We start from the raw sequence: 13,879 nt of genomic DNA, 5'->3' as shown, positions 1-13,879 counted from the left end.
TTGTTGAAGACACAAAAAGCTATTATCAGTTTTTTTTTCTCACCAAACATTTAAATAAAATTTTTTAAAAAATAAAAAGTGAAAACAACACTGAAAAGTGGAGTCAAACACCTTATGTTTAGTTAGGGTTAGGATTTTATTTTAGAAAAATAAAATTCCAGATTTAACCTTTGCTTATAATTTAATAACAATGGTACTTATATAAGCTTTCATTTCATACTCTCTACAAATAGTCAATAATTATTTAATAAATAGATTTTCATTATAATTGTATAAGTTATTTATATAAAGGTATAAAACAAAAAGTCAAAAGCCATCCATTAAATAATAAAAACGATAATTATTTGAAAGTTTCAGAAAAGGAGGAAAGGAAAGATATAACAAATGATTTAGACGAGTGCGTCTTCTCGCCTGCTCCATCGACCCCGGTTTTTATCATCTTTAGCCCTGTTATTGTTCCTGCTGCCATTGTTCTCGGCCTTGCTGTGATGGCATTCTTGGCTTCCGGTACTTTCGGGCTGAGCGGAGCGACGTTGATGTCTTGGGTGTTGAGGTATCTCCGAGAAGCTATCCGGGGATCGCTGGACCAGACGAAAAAGCCGGAGTCGATGGAGCAGGCGAGAAGACGCACGATTATTCTGTAATAATTAGTACACATAAAATACCAACGTTTCGCATTTTTACAACTTGTCGTCCATATGAATTAGTGTTTAAATAATTACTAATGTAAAATAATTTTGTTAATGTATTAATTAAATTTAGCTGATAAAGTCTAATTAACAATATATACAACTAAATTAATAATTAACTATAATTTATTAATTTAAATAGATTTATAATTCATTTTTAATTTAAATCTAAAATACCTTAACCTAACAGCCACTCATTTGGCACCGGGTAGGAAATTGATTTTTCTTTTATTTGGATAAACTAATTTCTTAGACGGGGAAGAAAATAGAAGCGAATCATTCTCCCTTTATTCATCTTCTAAGAGTTGAAATTAATTACGTTGAGGTGTAACTGTAGTTAAAAATACAAATAGAATTATTCTTAAATTAAAACTACTAAAAACAGAAAAAAGCTCTGCGATGGTGAACCCTAACCCTAGGGAAGTGCGACCGACCAACGACACTGATTTTCTGTCCAAATTCCATGGAAAGGATCAGTTTGAAAAGGATTTTCGACAAGGACAGGCAGACTATAGCTTGAAAGGAGACTTTGTGGAGAATTCATGTACTATTTATGGAGATTTTCAGACTTGGAGAAAGCCTTTGCCAAATACCATGTATTTGGTAGGGTTACCTTGGCGAAAAAGCTTACGAAGAGGAATTGCAGCTTCGGGTTTCTTCATCCGAATAATGGTTTGAATATTGATTGGGTGTTGTCACAATTGAATATGATAATTATTGGGCGGTTTCGTTTACGTGTCTTTCGATCTCGCTTCCCCACTATGACTCAGAAGGAGAAACAGGATGCTATTAGAACTGTTACTCAGAAAAACCTACCAAAGGTTATTACTAATCCTGCGTTGAGAGATAAGAGATCATATGCAGCGGTTACGTCGGGAGATTCAGTGGCTGTGGACACTCATCAGATGTTGGTGAAGGAGGTGAAGGAGGTGAAATTGTCTCTGAATCATGCTAGGATCTTGAACAATAATAGTGACTGGTTAGAAAGGTCGGTGGTGGCAAGGGCAAACTCTGTTCAATCAATTCTGGAAGCTAAGAAATATCTAGCATCTAAAGAAATTGATTTTGATCATGTTTCGATAATGGGGAGTAATTTGATTCTTATCTCTTTTGATTCAAATTTGGAGGCCTTGGAATTCCTTGACTGCAAATCAAAGTCGTTGGAAGATTACTTTCAGGGATTCTATAAGGCGGTGGATTTTCATACTCCTACACTTCGGATGACTTGGATTTCGGCTTCGGGGATCCCGCTTTCTTTTTGGAGTCCGGACACTTTTGTGGAAATTGGTAATCTCTTTGGAGAAACAAATAAAGTTCATCCTTTGGTGTATGTGAAGGATCGTTTAGATACGGGTTCGGTGCTTATTACGACATCGGATGGATGGATCAATGAGACAGTTAACTTGGTGTTTGGGGAGTTTAGGTTTTCTGTCCATGTTTTTGAAATTGATCAACCTGTTTATTTTAATGAACATGAGGACTATTTTTTCTGACTTAGAAAAGGATTCGGTTGAGGAGTATGGGAGAGGGCTCTCAGATTTTCATTCATCATCGGGAGCTAGTTATCAAGTTGCAAATTCAGTTGTGAATTTGCAGCAAACAGCGAGGCACAATAACACTATTTTAACAAAAAAAAGGGAAATCTTCTTCGCTGCCAGCAAAGCTAACAGGTCCGGTTATGCAGCAGGAGACAACATATGTATCGTTGCCTTTGTTAACTGAACAGGTTTCAGCAGTTTCTGGTCCGACGGGTGGGAATTCTCAGCTGCCATATTTTAAACGTAGAGGAACTGTTAATGACGAGGATCGGCAGCTTGAACGGAACTCAGAAGAGCAGGCTACTACAGTTGACTTAGCTCAGCTGACTATGAGAAATTTACGAAGGCCGGTTAAGAAAATTGATTACAAAGACAGTTTGCAAACTGCTTCAGGTACTCAATTTGAAACTGAAAATGAGATGTCGGATGGGGACTTTCAGAAAATGAACCGAATTTACAATAAAGAAAACAGATTTTCTGTTTTGAATGCGCAGGATGAGGCAACTAAAACATGGGATATTGGGAATGCGATTGGAATTCTACCGACAAAAGATAAGGATCTAACTGGTTAGTAACTAATATTACTAAGGATAGAGAGCAGGTGATTTGATTTGGTTCTCTTGCAAGGTTTTTATTTCTTTTAATGTCTATGTCGCTTAACTTTATCTCCTGGAATTGTCGAGGTGGTTTGTTGAATTCTAGGAAACAGAAATTTATTCGGGACATGGTTTCTGCTAATAAGTTGGCTTTCATGGGGTTAGTAGAGTCTAAGAAGGAATTAGTTGATGATTTCCTTCTTAGAAAATTATGGCCGAATTTAGATTTTGATTTTGCTTTTGTCCCTTCTTGTGGTGCCTCTGGGGGTCTTTTACTCATATGGAATACTGCTTTGATGAAGAATGTTGTGGTCGGCAAAGGAAATCGTTGGATTTCAATAGATTTTCACTATCAATAATTTTTTATTAGGCACATTCTTATCTATGCAAGTAATGTGCCTGCAGAGCGTTCGATTTTTTGGAGGGAATTGGGCACGTTGTTGTCTTTTGGAGGAACTATTATTGTTAGTGGTGATTTTAATGAAATTTTAAAGCCGGAGGAGCGTGTTAATTGTGTGGATTTCTCTCCTTCAATGCTGGAGTTAGCGGATTTTGTGAACAATTTGGAGTTGTTGGATTTGCATTTACAAGGTAGATACTTTACCTGGCAAAATTCAATTTCAAAATCGCGTATTGATAGATGTATGATTTCTGCGGATATGGGTATGAGTTGGCCTGACATGACGCTTACTGCTTTGCCTAGGGGTCTGTCTGACCATGTTCCTATCTGTTTTAAGTCTGCAAAAATATTTGATTGGGGTCCTAAACCGTTTAGGTCTGTTGATGCATGGTGGGACCATGATGATTTCGAGAATTTTATTTTAGCAGCTTGGAGTAACTGTTCTTCTTTGAATGTTGTTCATAATTTGAAAGACTTGCGCAGACAATTAAAGAATTGGAATCGGGATGTTTTTGGGGATCAGAACAAGCGAATTAGTGAGATTAGTGCAGACATACACGAGAAAAAAATGTCTGCCGATGCTGGGTTATTATCGGCGGCAAAAGTTGATGATCTTGCTAACCTCAAGTCTGAACTGTGGAAAGCAGAAAAGAGAATTGAATCTCTGTGGAGGCAAAAGTCAAGGCTGAAATGGAATTTAGTAGGTGACAGAAATACTAAATTTTTCCATAGTATTGCTTTTATGCATTATAAAAACAATACAATTTCTTCAGTTCAGGTGGGTGAGGTTGTATATTCAGAGCCTAAAGACATTCGCTTCCATATTTGTTCTTTTTATAATTCTCTTTATTGCAAGTTGTCGTCGATTACCTTTACTCTCGCAGGTCTTGGTTCTATGCGATTGTCGACAGCTCAGGGGGTGCTTCTCACTCGGCCTTTTAAGGAAGAAGAAATTGTTCGAGCTCTTTGCTCTTGTAATGAGAAGAAAGCATCGGGACCAGATGGGTTTAATTTCTACTTTTATAGGAGAGCTTGGCCTTTTTTGAAACCGGCAATTCTAGGTCTCTTTACTTCCTTCTTTAATGATGTTACTTTGCCTCAAGGAATTAATTCTTCTTTTATGGTTTTGATTCCTAAAGTCCCAGGATCATCAAACATCAAGGATTATCGACCTATCAGTTTGGTCAATGGCCTCTACAAACTGCTTTCTAAAGTGCTTTCTTTAAGATTGGCACCTCAACTGTCCAATATTATCTCTGAGAATCAGCATGCCTTTTTAAAAGGTAGGAGCATTTTGGAGTGTTCTATGATTTCTAATGAGCTGGTTCATAATGCTGTCAGAAGAAAAGATAAGGTTCTTGTCCTAAAACTTGACTTTCAAAAGGCATTTGACAGTATTGATTGGGGTTATCTTTTGTCCGTTAAGAATTGTATGGGTTTTCCATAAAAATGGATTGACTGGATGTCTTATTGTCTATCTTCGGCTAGCACGTCGGTTTTGGTGAATGGCAGTCCGGTAGATCCAATCAAGTTGCAGAGAGGTGTTCGTTAGGGTGACCCAATTTTTCCTTATTTGTTTGTGATTGCGGTGGAAGGACTGAAGTATATTTTAGATAAGGCGACTGGCTTGGGTATATTTTCGGGCTATTGTTTTGATGAAAGCTGCGATCCTCTTTCTCTGCTGCAGTTTGCGGATGACACGCTTATTTATTTACCTTTTGATATGGGGTATCTTCAAAACTTGACAAGAATTCTTCGATGTTTTGAGCTTATTTCATGACTGCAAATTAATTTTCACAAAAGTTCAATTTTGGGAATTAATGTGAATGGAACGGATTTGGAGTTGGCTGCGCAGTTGGTTGGGTGCAAAATTGGTTATTTTCCAATTACATACCTAGGACTCCCCTTAGCAAGAAGAAGTCTGTCCCAGGGTAGTTGGATTCATGTCGTGGAAAGATTTAAATCAAAACTGGCTTTATGGAAGGGTTCTCTTTTATCGCCGGCACGCAGGTTAGTCCTTTTGAAATCTGTGCTTTTTAGTGTTCCGGTTTATTATATGTCAGTTTTCAGTATGCCTATCTCAGTCCAAAAAAACTTGGAAAGCTATATGAAACGTTTTCTTTGAAAAGGAGATGTGTCTTCTAGGGCACTATGTAAAATCTCTTGGAAAGTTATCTGTAAGAGTTTTGAGTTGGGTGGTTTTGTAATACCCCGTATTTTATAAGCCACGTGTAAAGCTTTTATTAGCCGGGAATACGTAAATTAAATTTAAGCGTAAATTTAATTTATAAGTATCCCTGAAAGTATATCGTAATAATAAGAGTTTAAAATTTAAATCGAGGATTTAAATTTTAATAAAGGGATATGAACGGGAGTAATAGAACAGAAAATACGACTGGAGTCGTAAGATAAAAATATATTGATAATTAATATATCAATATACCACTCTAATTGGAGAGTTTAATATTTCGGACAAAATCCCGAAATTAAAATGTCGAAACTCGGAAGTCTCGACGTGTAATTAACGAATATAAGTTAAAGATATATATATATATATATAATAAAAAAATGAATTATAGGTGAGCCGGTTATGAGTGAGGGGAAAGTAAGGAAAAATGTTTCCTTTAATCCCTAAACTTTTAGTTCAGTTAGTTTTCAATTATTAACTAATTAAGTATAATTTGTTAGTCCAAATTAAAATAAAATAATTTATAAGCCCCGAGCGAATAATTTTGGTGTCATTATTCACGAAATAATTTGACGAAGCTATCGTCAAAGTTTCATGAAATTTGGACGTAGAAAGTTTAATCAAGTGGGACTGATTTCGACCTAATAAATCTTCAGAGATTTATTAAGAATAAAATATAAGTCGGATAAGAATAAAAATTATATTTTTATTTTTATTATATTTTATTAGATTTTTGGGTAAAATTTTACGAAATTCGAAAGTCGTCTCCGTTTAAACTACGGACGACTATTTAAGAATTTGAGTTAAAGTGATAGATTAACCAAATCTATATATAAACCTATTCAATTGTAATTAGAGGTACAGAAACCTCATTTGCTTCAATTCAGAAGCAAAAGAGAGCAGCTTGCTCTCAGAGACGATGCGAAGGCTAGGGTTTCGACCCGTTCGTCCGTTTCTCGATTTTAACTCCGTTTTTTCGACGATTACTCGAGTAATCGAGGTATTAATCCTGTATTAAACGTTTATTTCAATATATTTTGATATATTTCGAATATATATTCGTTTATAAACAGTTACCGTATCGAACGATTGAAATATACGTTCAAATTGTGATTGAATTGTGTATATGTGAACTAGGACGTTAAAATAGTGTTTTTGCAGCGTTTTGAAATTAAATAGCACGTCGGAATGGCCCGGGGATCGATTTTCCCCGGGGCTGGCCTGTTGTGCGCCCGCACAGCAAGTTGTGCGAACGCACAGTAGTGGTTGTGCGCCCGCACAGCACTAGCTGTGCGAACGCACAGCCAGTCACGTGCGGACGCACAGTGACTTAGCGGGACGTGTGCGTGGGGACTTTTCGGCGGATTTTCGAGGGGCGATTCCGAGATATTTTCGCTTAGTAACTCGACGTGTATTCCGACCGAATCTAAAATATTTTAAATAAATATTTTTAAATCTAAAGTTAGGTGTTTTAATATGAGATTTTAAAAGTAAAGTTAAACGTTTAAAAAGAACTTTAAAAGAGTTAAAGTCGACGTTTAACCAGTTTAAAAGATTTAGCAATCGGCTTTGCTAAATAATTAGTATACGACTGTTAATTGTTTTGACAATCAAGTCTATACTATTAAATGATTTCAATTAGGTATTTCTATACCTAAAATGACTTCTAGAGAGAAGTCTAAACGTGTTCTCGAAGTGAAAACGATTTATATGGTTTTTAGGAAATAAAAGACCATAAGTGTTATTTGTTATATGTTTATATGATTTGTCTGGACCTAGGTTTCAGAACCTAGATGTTTATAGCAGAAACAAATATTGATGTTTGTATTGTGTGTTTTGTATGTTTGATCCGACTAGCTGTCCAGCAGTCAGACCAGGACTCCAGGGAGTTAGTCACACATACGGCGGTGCTAAGTAGTAACTTAGCAGTACTGTGAGTTTACGTGTTTACTTTTGAATATCAGTATTCAACTGTTTTAAATCCATAATCGCAATAGTATAAACTAGCCAAGAGAGGTCCATTGGAACGAGCTACCTATTGGGCGGCAATAGGGTTGCGTGATCACCAACACCGATTTTTAGATATACTTCTGTCGAGGTATAGAGGTATGTCTGTCGTGTAAGTCATTGGAAAAGTAGATGCCCTGACTTCACCGGTAAACCCTGAGACGACAGTAATACAGTTACGGTCGCGGGTAAAACCGCGATGGCAGTTTCATGATTACGGTCCAGGTACCAGAGATACAGAAGTGGACGGCAGTGACTCGGGTCACGGTCTTTATTCTGTTGTCTATCAGCTCGTGAGATGAGTGTGTCTGTTAGGACAATTGTGGACTAGGGTTTCATATGGATCAACGTATTGGTAATATTTTATATATATATATATATAACTATTTTATATATATTATGCAATTTTGGTATTTACCTGTAAACTGTTTACTCACTCAGAAATATTTATATTTCTGACTCCGTTGTTGTTATCCCATTTTCAGGAAATGAGCTTTGAGGTCAGTCGAGCTTCCACATCCTTTCTTCAGGAAAGCTCTTCTTGGGTAATGTACATAGGATTTTGTACTCTTAGTATGCTGCAATAGTATAAGTGTGATATGCTAGCAGCCGTGCCACTAGTCCTCTGTTTAGATACTCTGATAGGATCTAGTGCATGTGTATATTTTTTTGGGTGGTTGCTTAGTGGCATATTTTATCTAGTTATCGAGTCGGCCTCATGTGTTTTTATGAGGGTCAAAAACAGTATGTTTTATATACGCCGGCTATGTGTAACCGGTCCGCTGTGTATTTTAATATGTTTAATACCACCGTTGCGAGACGCAGAGGTGTCCGCTTTATTTTATTAAACATATTAACAGTGGCGTATGGTTGGAACATGGATGCCTATGTGTTGAGGCAAGCAAAAGATAAGTCCCTGGCTTTCCAATGCCTATACGCCAGGTTTTCAGAAGGAAGCGAGGGTTGAGATAACGAGGTTATCCAACCAGTACTTCTGAAAACCAGATTTCGCTTATATGTATATTTTCAGAAATCGTGTTACGTTAAAAGAGATAAGTTTTAACAGTATTTTCTGAAAACGGATTGTACGCGAGTTACGATCTTCTGATAATATTTGCGAAAAATTTCTAGAGATTCTAGGCTTGCTACGGGTTTCGGAACAACCATTCCCATTCCCTAGCGCCGGTCGTGACTTGGATTAGGGTGGAATTCGGGTCGTGACAGGTTTGAATGTTGTTAATTTACAAACTCGAAATCAAAGTTTGTTGTTCAAGTGGATTTGGAAGTTGAGATTTTCAAACTCAAACTCTTTATGGTTTAGAGTTATCTCGAGGTGTTCCTCCGTCTTGAATTGGAATGGTTTTTCTTTGGAGAATGGAAATCATCTCTCATTCATTTGGAAAGGCATAAGGAAATCGTGTTATAGAGATACTTTTGTGTGGAATGTGTTTATCTCAAATGTTAGTTATAAGGTGGGTGATGGATCTTTAATTGACTTATGGAATGATAATAGGATGGGTTGTGGAACCGCTTTTAATCTTTTTTCGTCTCTTTATAATCTTTCAAATCAAAAGCATATTGTTCTTAAACAAATTGAGATTGATGGTTGGCGTTGGAGACGTAGATTACGTAATGCGGAGCGGTTGATTTTCAATGATTTACTAGCAAAATTTAATGAGCTGAATTTTGTGGGAGGAAATAAGGATGGGTTATTGTGGAATTCGGTCACCAAAATATACACGGCAGCTTCTTTTTGGGGTTTTTGACGGATATGTGCCTACGGGTTTTTGAAAATTACAATTTCGTGCCTGTATGGGAATTAATCCCAGATTTGTGCCTGGGTCCACGTCATCCGCGATTTAATATTGCGGATGATGTTGCCATCCGCGATATTAAATCGCGGATGATAGTAAGTAAGGTTAATCTCTCGATTAACCTTACTTAAATGCCATCCGCGATATTGAATCGCGGATGGCATTTACAGATTCCCTGCCATTGGCAGGGAATCTGTTGACCGTTGGAAGCACAGCTTCCAACGGTCAAAAATTGAATGCAATCCGCGATATTAAATCGCGGATTGCATTCTATAAAATGGGGGCTCAGCGCCCTCATTTTCCTCACACTTTAAGAAACTCTCTCAATTATTATCTCTCAAGCGGTTTTAGAGCGGATTTGGAGCGGTTTTGGAGCGGATTTTATTTTTATTTTTGAAGAATTTTATTATTTTAGCACTATTGAAGGAGGACTACAAGAGGTAAATTTACTTTTCATTTTTTATTTTTATATTAAATTAGAAAAAAATAGATTAATATAACTTAAATGTTAGGTTTTTAACTATTTATTAAGTATATGTACCTGTTAAAAATACGAGGTGTTAGTATAAATTATTAATATGTTATATTTTTCAATTAGTCATTGTTAGCAAAAATGTAGGTGTTATTCTAGTTTATTGAGAAATTGTAATTTAGTTAAATATTAAGTTTTTAAAAAAAATAGTATAAATCGTGAAAAAATGACAAAAAAAATATTGCTGAAAAAATTAAACTTTATTTAATGAATTTGAAAAAATGCTAAAATAAGTTGTATGTATATTTATTTTGATAAAATTTGTAGCAATGGCGACTATAAACCTATCGTTTGTGATATGATGCGATGGTCGTATGGTAAGCTCTCCGGCTGGAGTAAAACACCAGGGCGGCCGTCGGGTGGATATGCCAATTGTTGATAGGATGAATTTTGAAGAATTGAGAAATATTTGTATAAGGGCAGTCGCTACGGACTCGGAAGTGGAGATTACAAAAATCTACTTTCGGCTTCCAAAAATTGAAAGTGGTCGTATTGTCTCCTACTCGTTGTACTCAGTGGAAAACAACGAGCATATTTTTGGAATTTTGAGAGAGACGATGCGGTACCGAGGGCTTGATACTTTAGAATTTTACGTCGAGTATCGTACTGTCGTTTGTAACGCTGTCTCTGTGGATCAGTTGGTTCTGAGTGAATCAAGTGGGTCGGAGATAGGGAGTGATGGAGATGGAGATGATGAAGAGGATTTTTTTGGTTGCGAGGAAGAGGCAGAAGAGCAAGAGGATTGCAATGATCATGATTCTGGAGAAGACACAGTGTACCAATCGCAACTCCCAGAAGGTTCTAACCATGTCAATTTGGATGATTTTGATGTGGCACCAGAATCTGATGAGAACCTTATGTGGAATCCTGGGATGGAGTTCCAAGTTGGGATGATCTTCCCAAATCGTGCTTCTGTTCAGGCATGCGCTACTGCTTATTCTGTTGAGAATGGGAGGGAGCACAAAAGTCGCCGGACAACCAACTATACTGTTGTGTTTGCATGTAGGTATAATCCTATTTGCAAATGGTGGCTGCGTGCAACTCTGCTTCAAGCAACTCATACGTGGACATGCACAAAATATATCGGGCCGCATACGTGCAATGAGCTGGTGCCAAATGCTAATCATAGAAATTTTGGGGCACGAGAAATTGCGAAATACGTGCGGAGGGAAGTGATGGAGCAGCGTGACATACGCGTTAATACCCTTATTGCTGGCATTTGGGATGAACATAGAGTGGGACCTCCATATAAAAGAATGTGGTATGCAAAGGAGAAGGCAATTGCTTCTGTTTACGGGGACTGGCATGAATCCTTCGGATGTATCAATGACATAATGCATAATATGGTTCACGTAAATCCGGGCTCATTCTGGCATGCGGAAGGTATGTAATCATGTTTAACGGTGAATTAAACATTTTATATTCTAACTCTAAAACTTTCTATATTATTTGGCGTAGGCGATGATGTTTACATTAACGGGATGCTTCAGCCGAATATTAGAACGTTCGTTAGAATGTTTTGGACTTTTTTTCCGATGGTTGCTGGATTTCGATTCTGCAAACCTGTTCTGTTTGTCGATGGGACCCATTTGTATGGGAGATACAAGATGACGATGTTGATACCGTCAGCGATAGATGGAAACAGCCATATAATGCCAGTAGCGTTTGCAATTGTGGAATCAGAAAGTACTGAAAGTTACGAATATTTTCTCGGGCATTTACGGGAACAGGTCATTCTTGGACGGAAGGTTTCCATTATTTCTGATCGCCATGCTGGCATTTTAGCAGTTCTGAGGCGTCCTGAATGGGCTGATGTTCCGCACAAATTCTGCATAAGGCACTTGGCCAGTAATTTCAATACTCACTTTAGGGACAAGTCGTTGAAAAAATTGATGGAGAAAGCAGGTATTTTTTCGAACATAAGATTGTAGTTTGATAATATTTTAATGTGCATTTACATTGATGTCAAATAATGTGTAGGTCGGGCATATCAGAAGAAAAAATACAAAAGATATATGGAAGTCATGAGGATAAAAAGCCCAGAAGGTTATGCATGGTTAACCGACGAGCATCGACCGAAAGAAAAATGGTCAAGGGCCCACGACCATCGAGGACAGCGCCACAACGTGATGACAACAAATTATGTCGAGTCGGTCAATGCGACCCTAAGGAACGTTAGGGGGCTTCCAATTTCATCAATGCTTGAGACTTTAATTAAAAAGCTTGTCGACATGTTCGTAAGGCGTAGGACGACCTATTCACAGTTGATTGCTAAGGGGGTTCAATACACTCCAATCCTGGACCACATATTGAAGAAACGGGTTGCGAAGGCCCGTCATCATACCAGTCAGACATATGACCGTACCACCATGACAGCCCAAGTGGTCACTGGGACGAACCACAGGACCGGAAGATGAGGAAACACACATACTGTCAACCTTAGTCAAAAAAAATGCACGTGCGGTAAGTTCCAGCAGCTGAAGTTGCCTTGCTCTCATGCGATTGCCCTGTGTGCAAAGGAGAAATTAAACCCTCACGACTACGTCAGCTGGCACTATGAAACGAAGAATGCAATCCAATGTTGGGACACCCCTTTCATTCCATTACGTGACCGCGAGCGCTGGAGGATTCCTAACATGCCTTCTTTCGTTCCAAATCTTCAATGGGAAAGACAGAGGGGGCGATCGGTTAATCGTCGCTTCAGGAACGAGATGGATCAGGAGTATAGAGAAGATCCAAGTTCTCTTTAGTGTAGTAGATGTTCTAGTTTCGGCCACCAGGCACAAGTTTGTATTAATGCTGCTAGGAACCCAGGAAATTAGAGTTAGTTGTAATGTTTAACTTTTCAATTTCATGTTGGTTGTAATTTATGTAATTTGTGTACTATTTAACTTGAATGAATGGTTATCTTCTATGAAATGTGTTTATTTTGTTTAGTTTGGAATGTCGTCGTAGACAGCGTCCTACACCACGCCAGCCTCGCCAGCGGCCAGATCAGCCTATACCGCCCCCTGTGTACTATCATTACGATGCAAGAGAGAGCTCGCAGACGCGACAGAACTATTGCGGGCCTACTCAGTTTCAGGGTGACGGTTCACAGTTTCAGCAGCACTCGCAGGTATTGCGTACTTTATTATGTTTTTTTGCATAATAGTTTCACTTTATTTTAAAATACAGGTTAACAAATGTTGATTCTTATATTTTTAATTTTATTCTTTATTTCAGGTCCCTCCGACCTCATCGTTTCCGGTACCACCGTCATCCGGGCCGTTCTTTTACTCCTCTGAACAGACGCCGTATACCACTCCTCTTACAGAGCCGGCTCAGTATCGACAGGCTACACCACCCCCATTTCAGGCACCTCAGCATGGTCAACCTTCTACCCCCTCTGATCAGGGTTACCGGCCCGTGTTTTCTTGGCTCGATCAACCGTCAGCGTCACATTCGCGTCCCTCCCCTTCCACCCCGGTCGCGGATCCGTCGCAGATGTTTTTTTCGATATCAGAGGCTTGGTTGAACAGTCCAGGTCTCGGGGAGGGGGGCTCTTTCGAGGCGTTACAGTCCGGTAGTATTCAGTTTTCGGGTCCGTCCTTCAGCCTCCTTCCGCAGTCACAGGAGGCACCGACTACTGCACCGGCTGCAGATGATCAGGAGGTATCCTTAGACGATGATCACGAGAGCGAGGGCGCGCCAGGTGACAGACCGGGTGATAGACAGTATCGCGATCTTACTGAGAGCAGTCTGCGCCGCAGACAAGATATGGGGTACGATATGAGGACTCAACTGGAGAAGAACACTAGATGTCGAGATTATTTATGATTTTGTTGTTTTTAGTAAAACACTATCAACTTTGTAATCCTACTTTATTTTATCGACTTTGTAATTATATTATTTGTGCAATTTATAATTTTTACTTTATTTTATCGACTTTGTAATTATATTATTTGTGCAATTTATAATTTTTGTATAAACTAGTAAAAATATACAAAATAATATATAATGCTAACTAAAAAACAGTTTTTATGTTTTATTAGAATTTTATTAAATTACGGAATTTATTTTATAAATTAAAATACGGAATTTATTTTATAAAACAAAATTAAAACAAAATGATG

The 13,879-nt window shown here is 38.0% G+C and overlaps 3 protein-coding genes across 3 annotated transcripts; all 3 read left to right on the top strand.

Annotated features, from left to right (window-relative positions):
- The first annotated feature begins 2,367 nt into the window (after nucleotides 1-2,367).
- LOC130015249 (uncharacterized) lies at nucleotides 2,368-4,670 on the top strand. The gene is made up of 3 exons (XM_056105017.1): nucleotides 2,368-2,794; nucleotides 2,911-3,150; nucleotides 3,229-4,670. Exons 1-3 carry the CDS (start codon nucleotides 2,368-2,370, stop codon nucleotides 4,668-4,670), a joined length of 2,109 nt encoding a protein of 702 aa, XP_055960992.1.
- A 6,341-nt stretch (nucleotides 4,671-11,011) lies between these two features.
- Nucleotides 11,012-12,470, top strand: LOC126671322 (uncharacterized). Its single transcript, XM_050365086.2, has 4 exons — nucleotides 11,012-11,147; nucleotides 11,223-11,669; nucleotides 11,745-11,908; nucleotides 12,141-12,470. The coding sequence occupies exons 1-4, from the start codon at nucleotides 11,021-11,023 to the stop codon at nucleotides 12,243-12,245; spliced, it is 843 nt and encodes a 280-aa protein (XP_050221043.1). The 5' UTR covers nucleotides 11,012-11,020; the 3' UTR covers nucleotides 12,246-12,470.
- LOC126672338 (uncharacterized) lies at nucleotides 12,333-13,583 on the top strand. The gene is made up of 3 exons (XM_050366285.1): nucleotides 12,333-12,550; nucleotides 12,702-12,882; nucleotides 12,990-13,583. Exons 1-3 carry the CDS (start codon nucleotides 12,333-12,335, stop codon nucleotides 13,581-13,583), a joined length of 993 nt encoding a protein of 330 aa, XP_050222242.1.
- The last annotated feature ends 296 nt before the right edge of the window (nucleotides 13,584-13,879 follow it).

The sequence above is a fragment of the Mercurialis annua genome, linkage group LG3 (assembly GCF_937616625.2).
Source record: "Mercurialis annua linkage group LG3, ddMerAnnu1.2, whole genome shotgun sequence".
NCBI lineage: Eukaryota > Viridiplantae > Streptophyta > Magnoliopsida > Malpighiales > Euphorbiaceae > Mercurialis > Mercurialis annua.
This window is presented reverse-complemented; position numbering and strand designations above follow the sequence as displayed.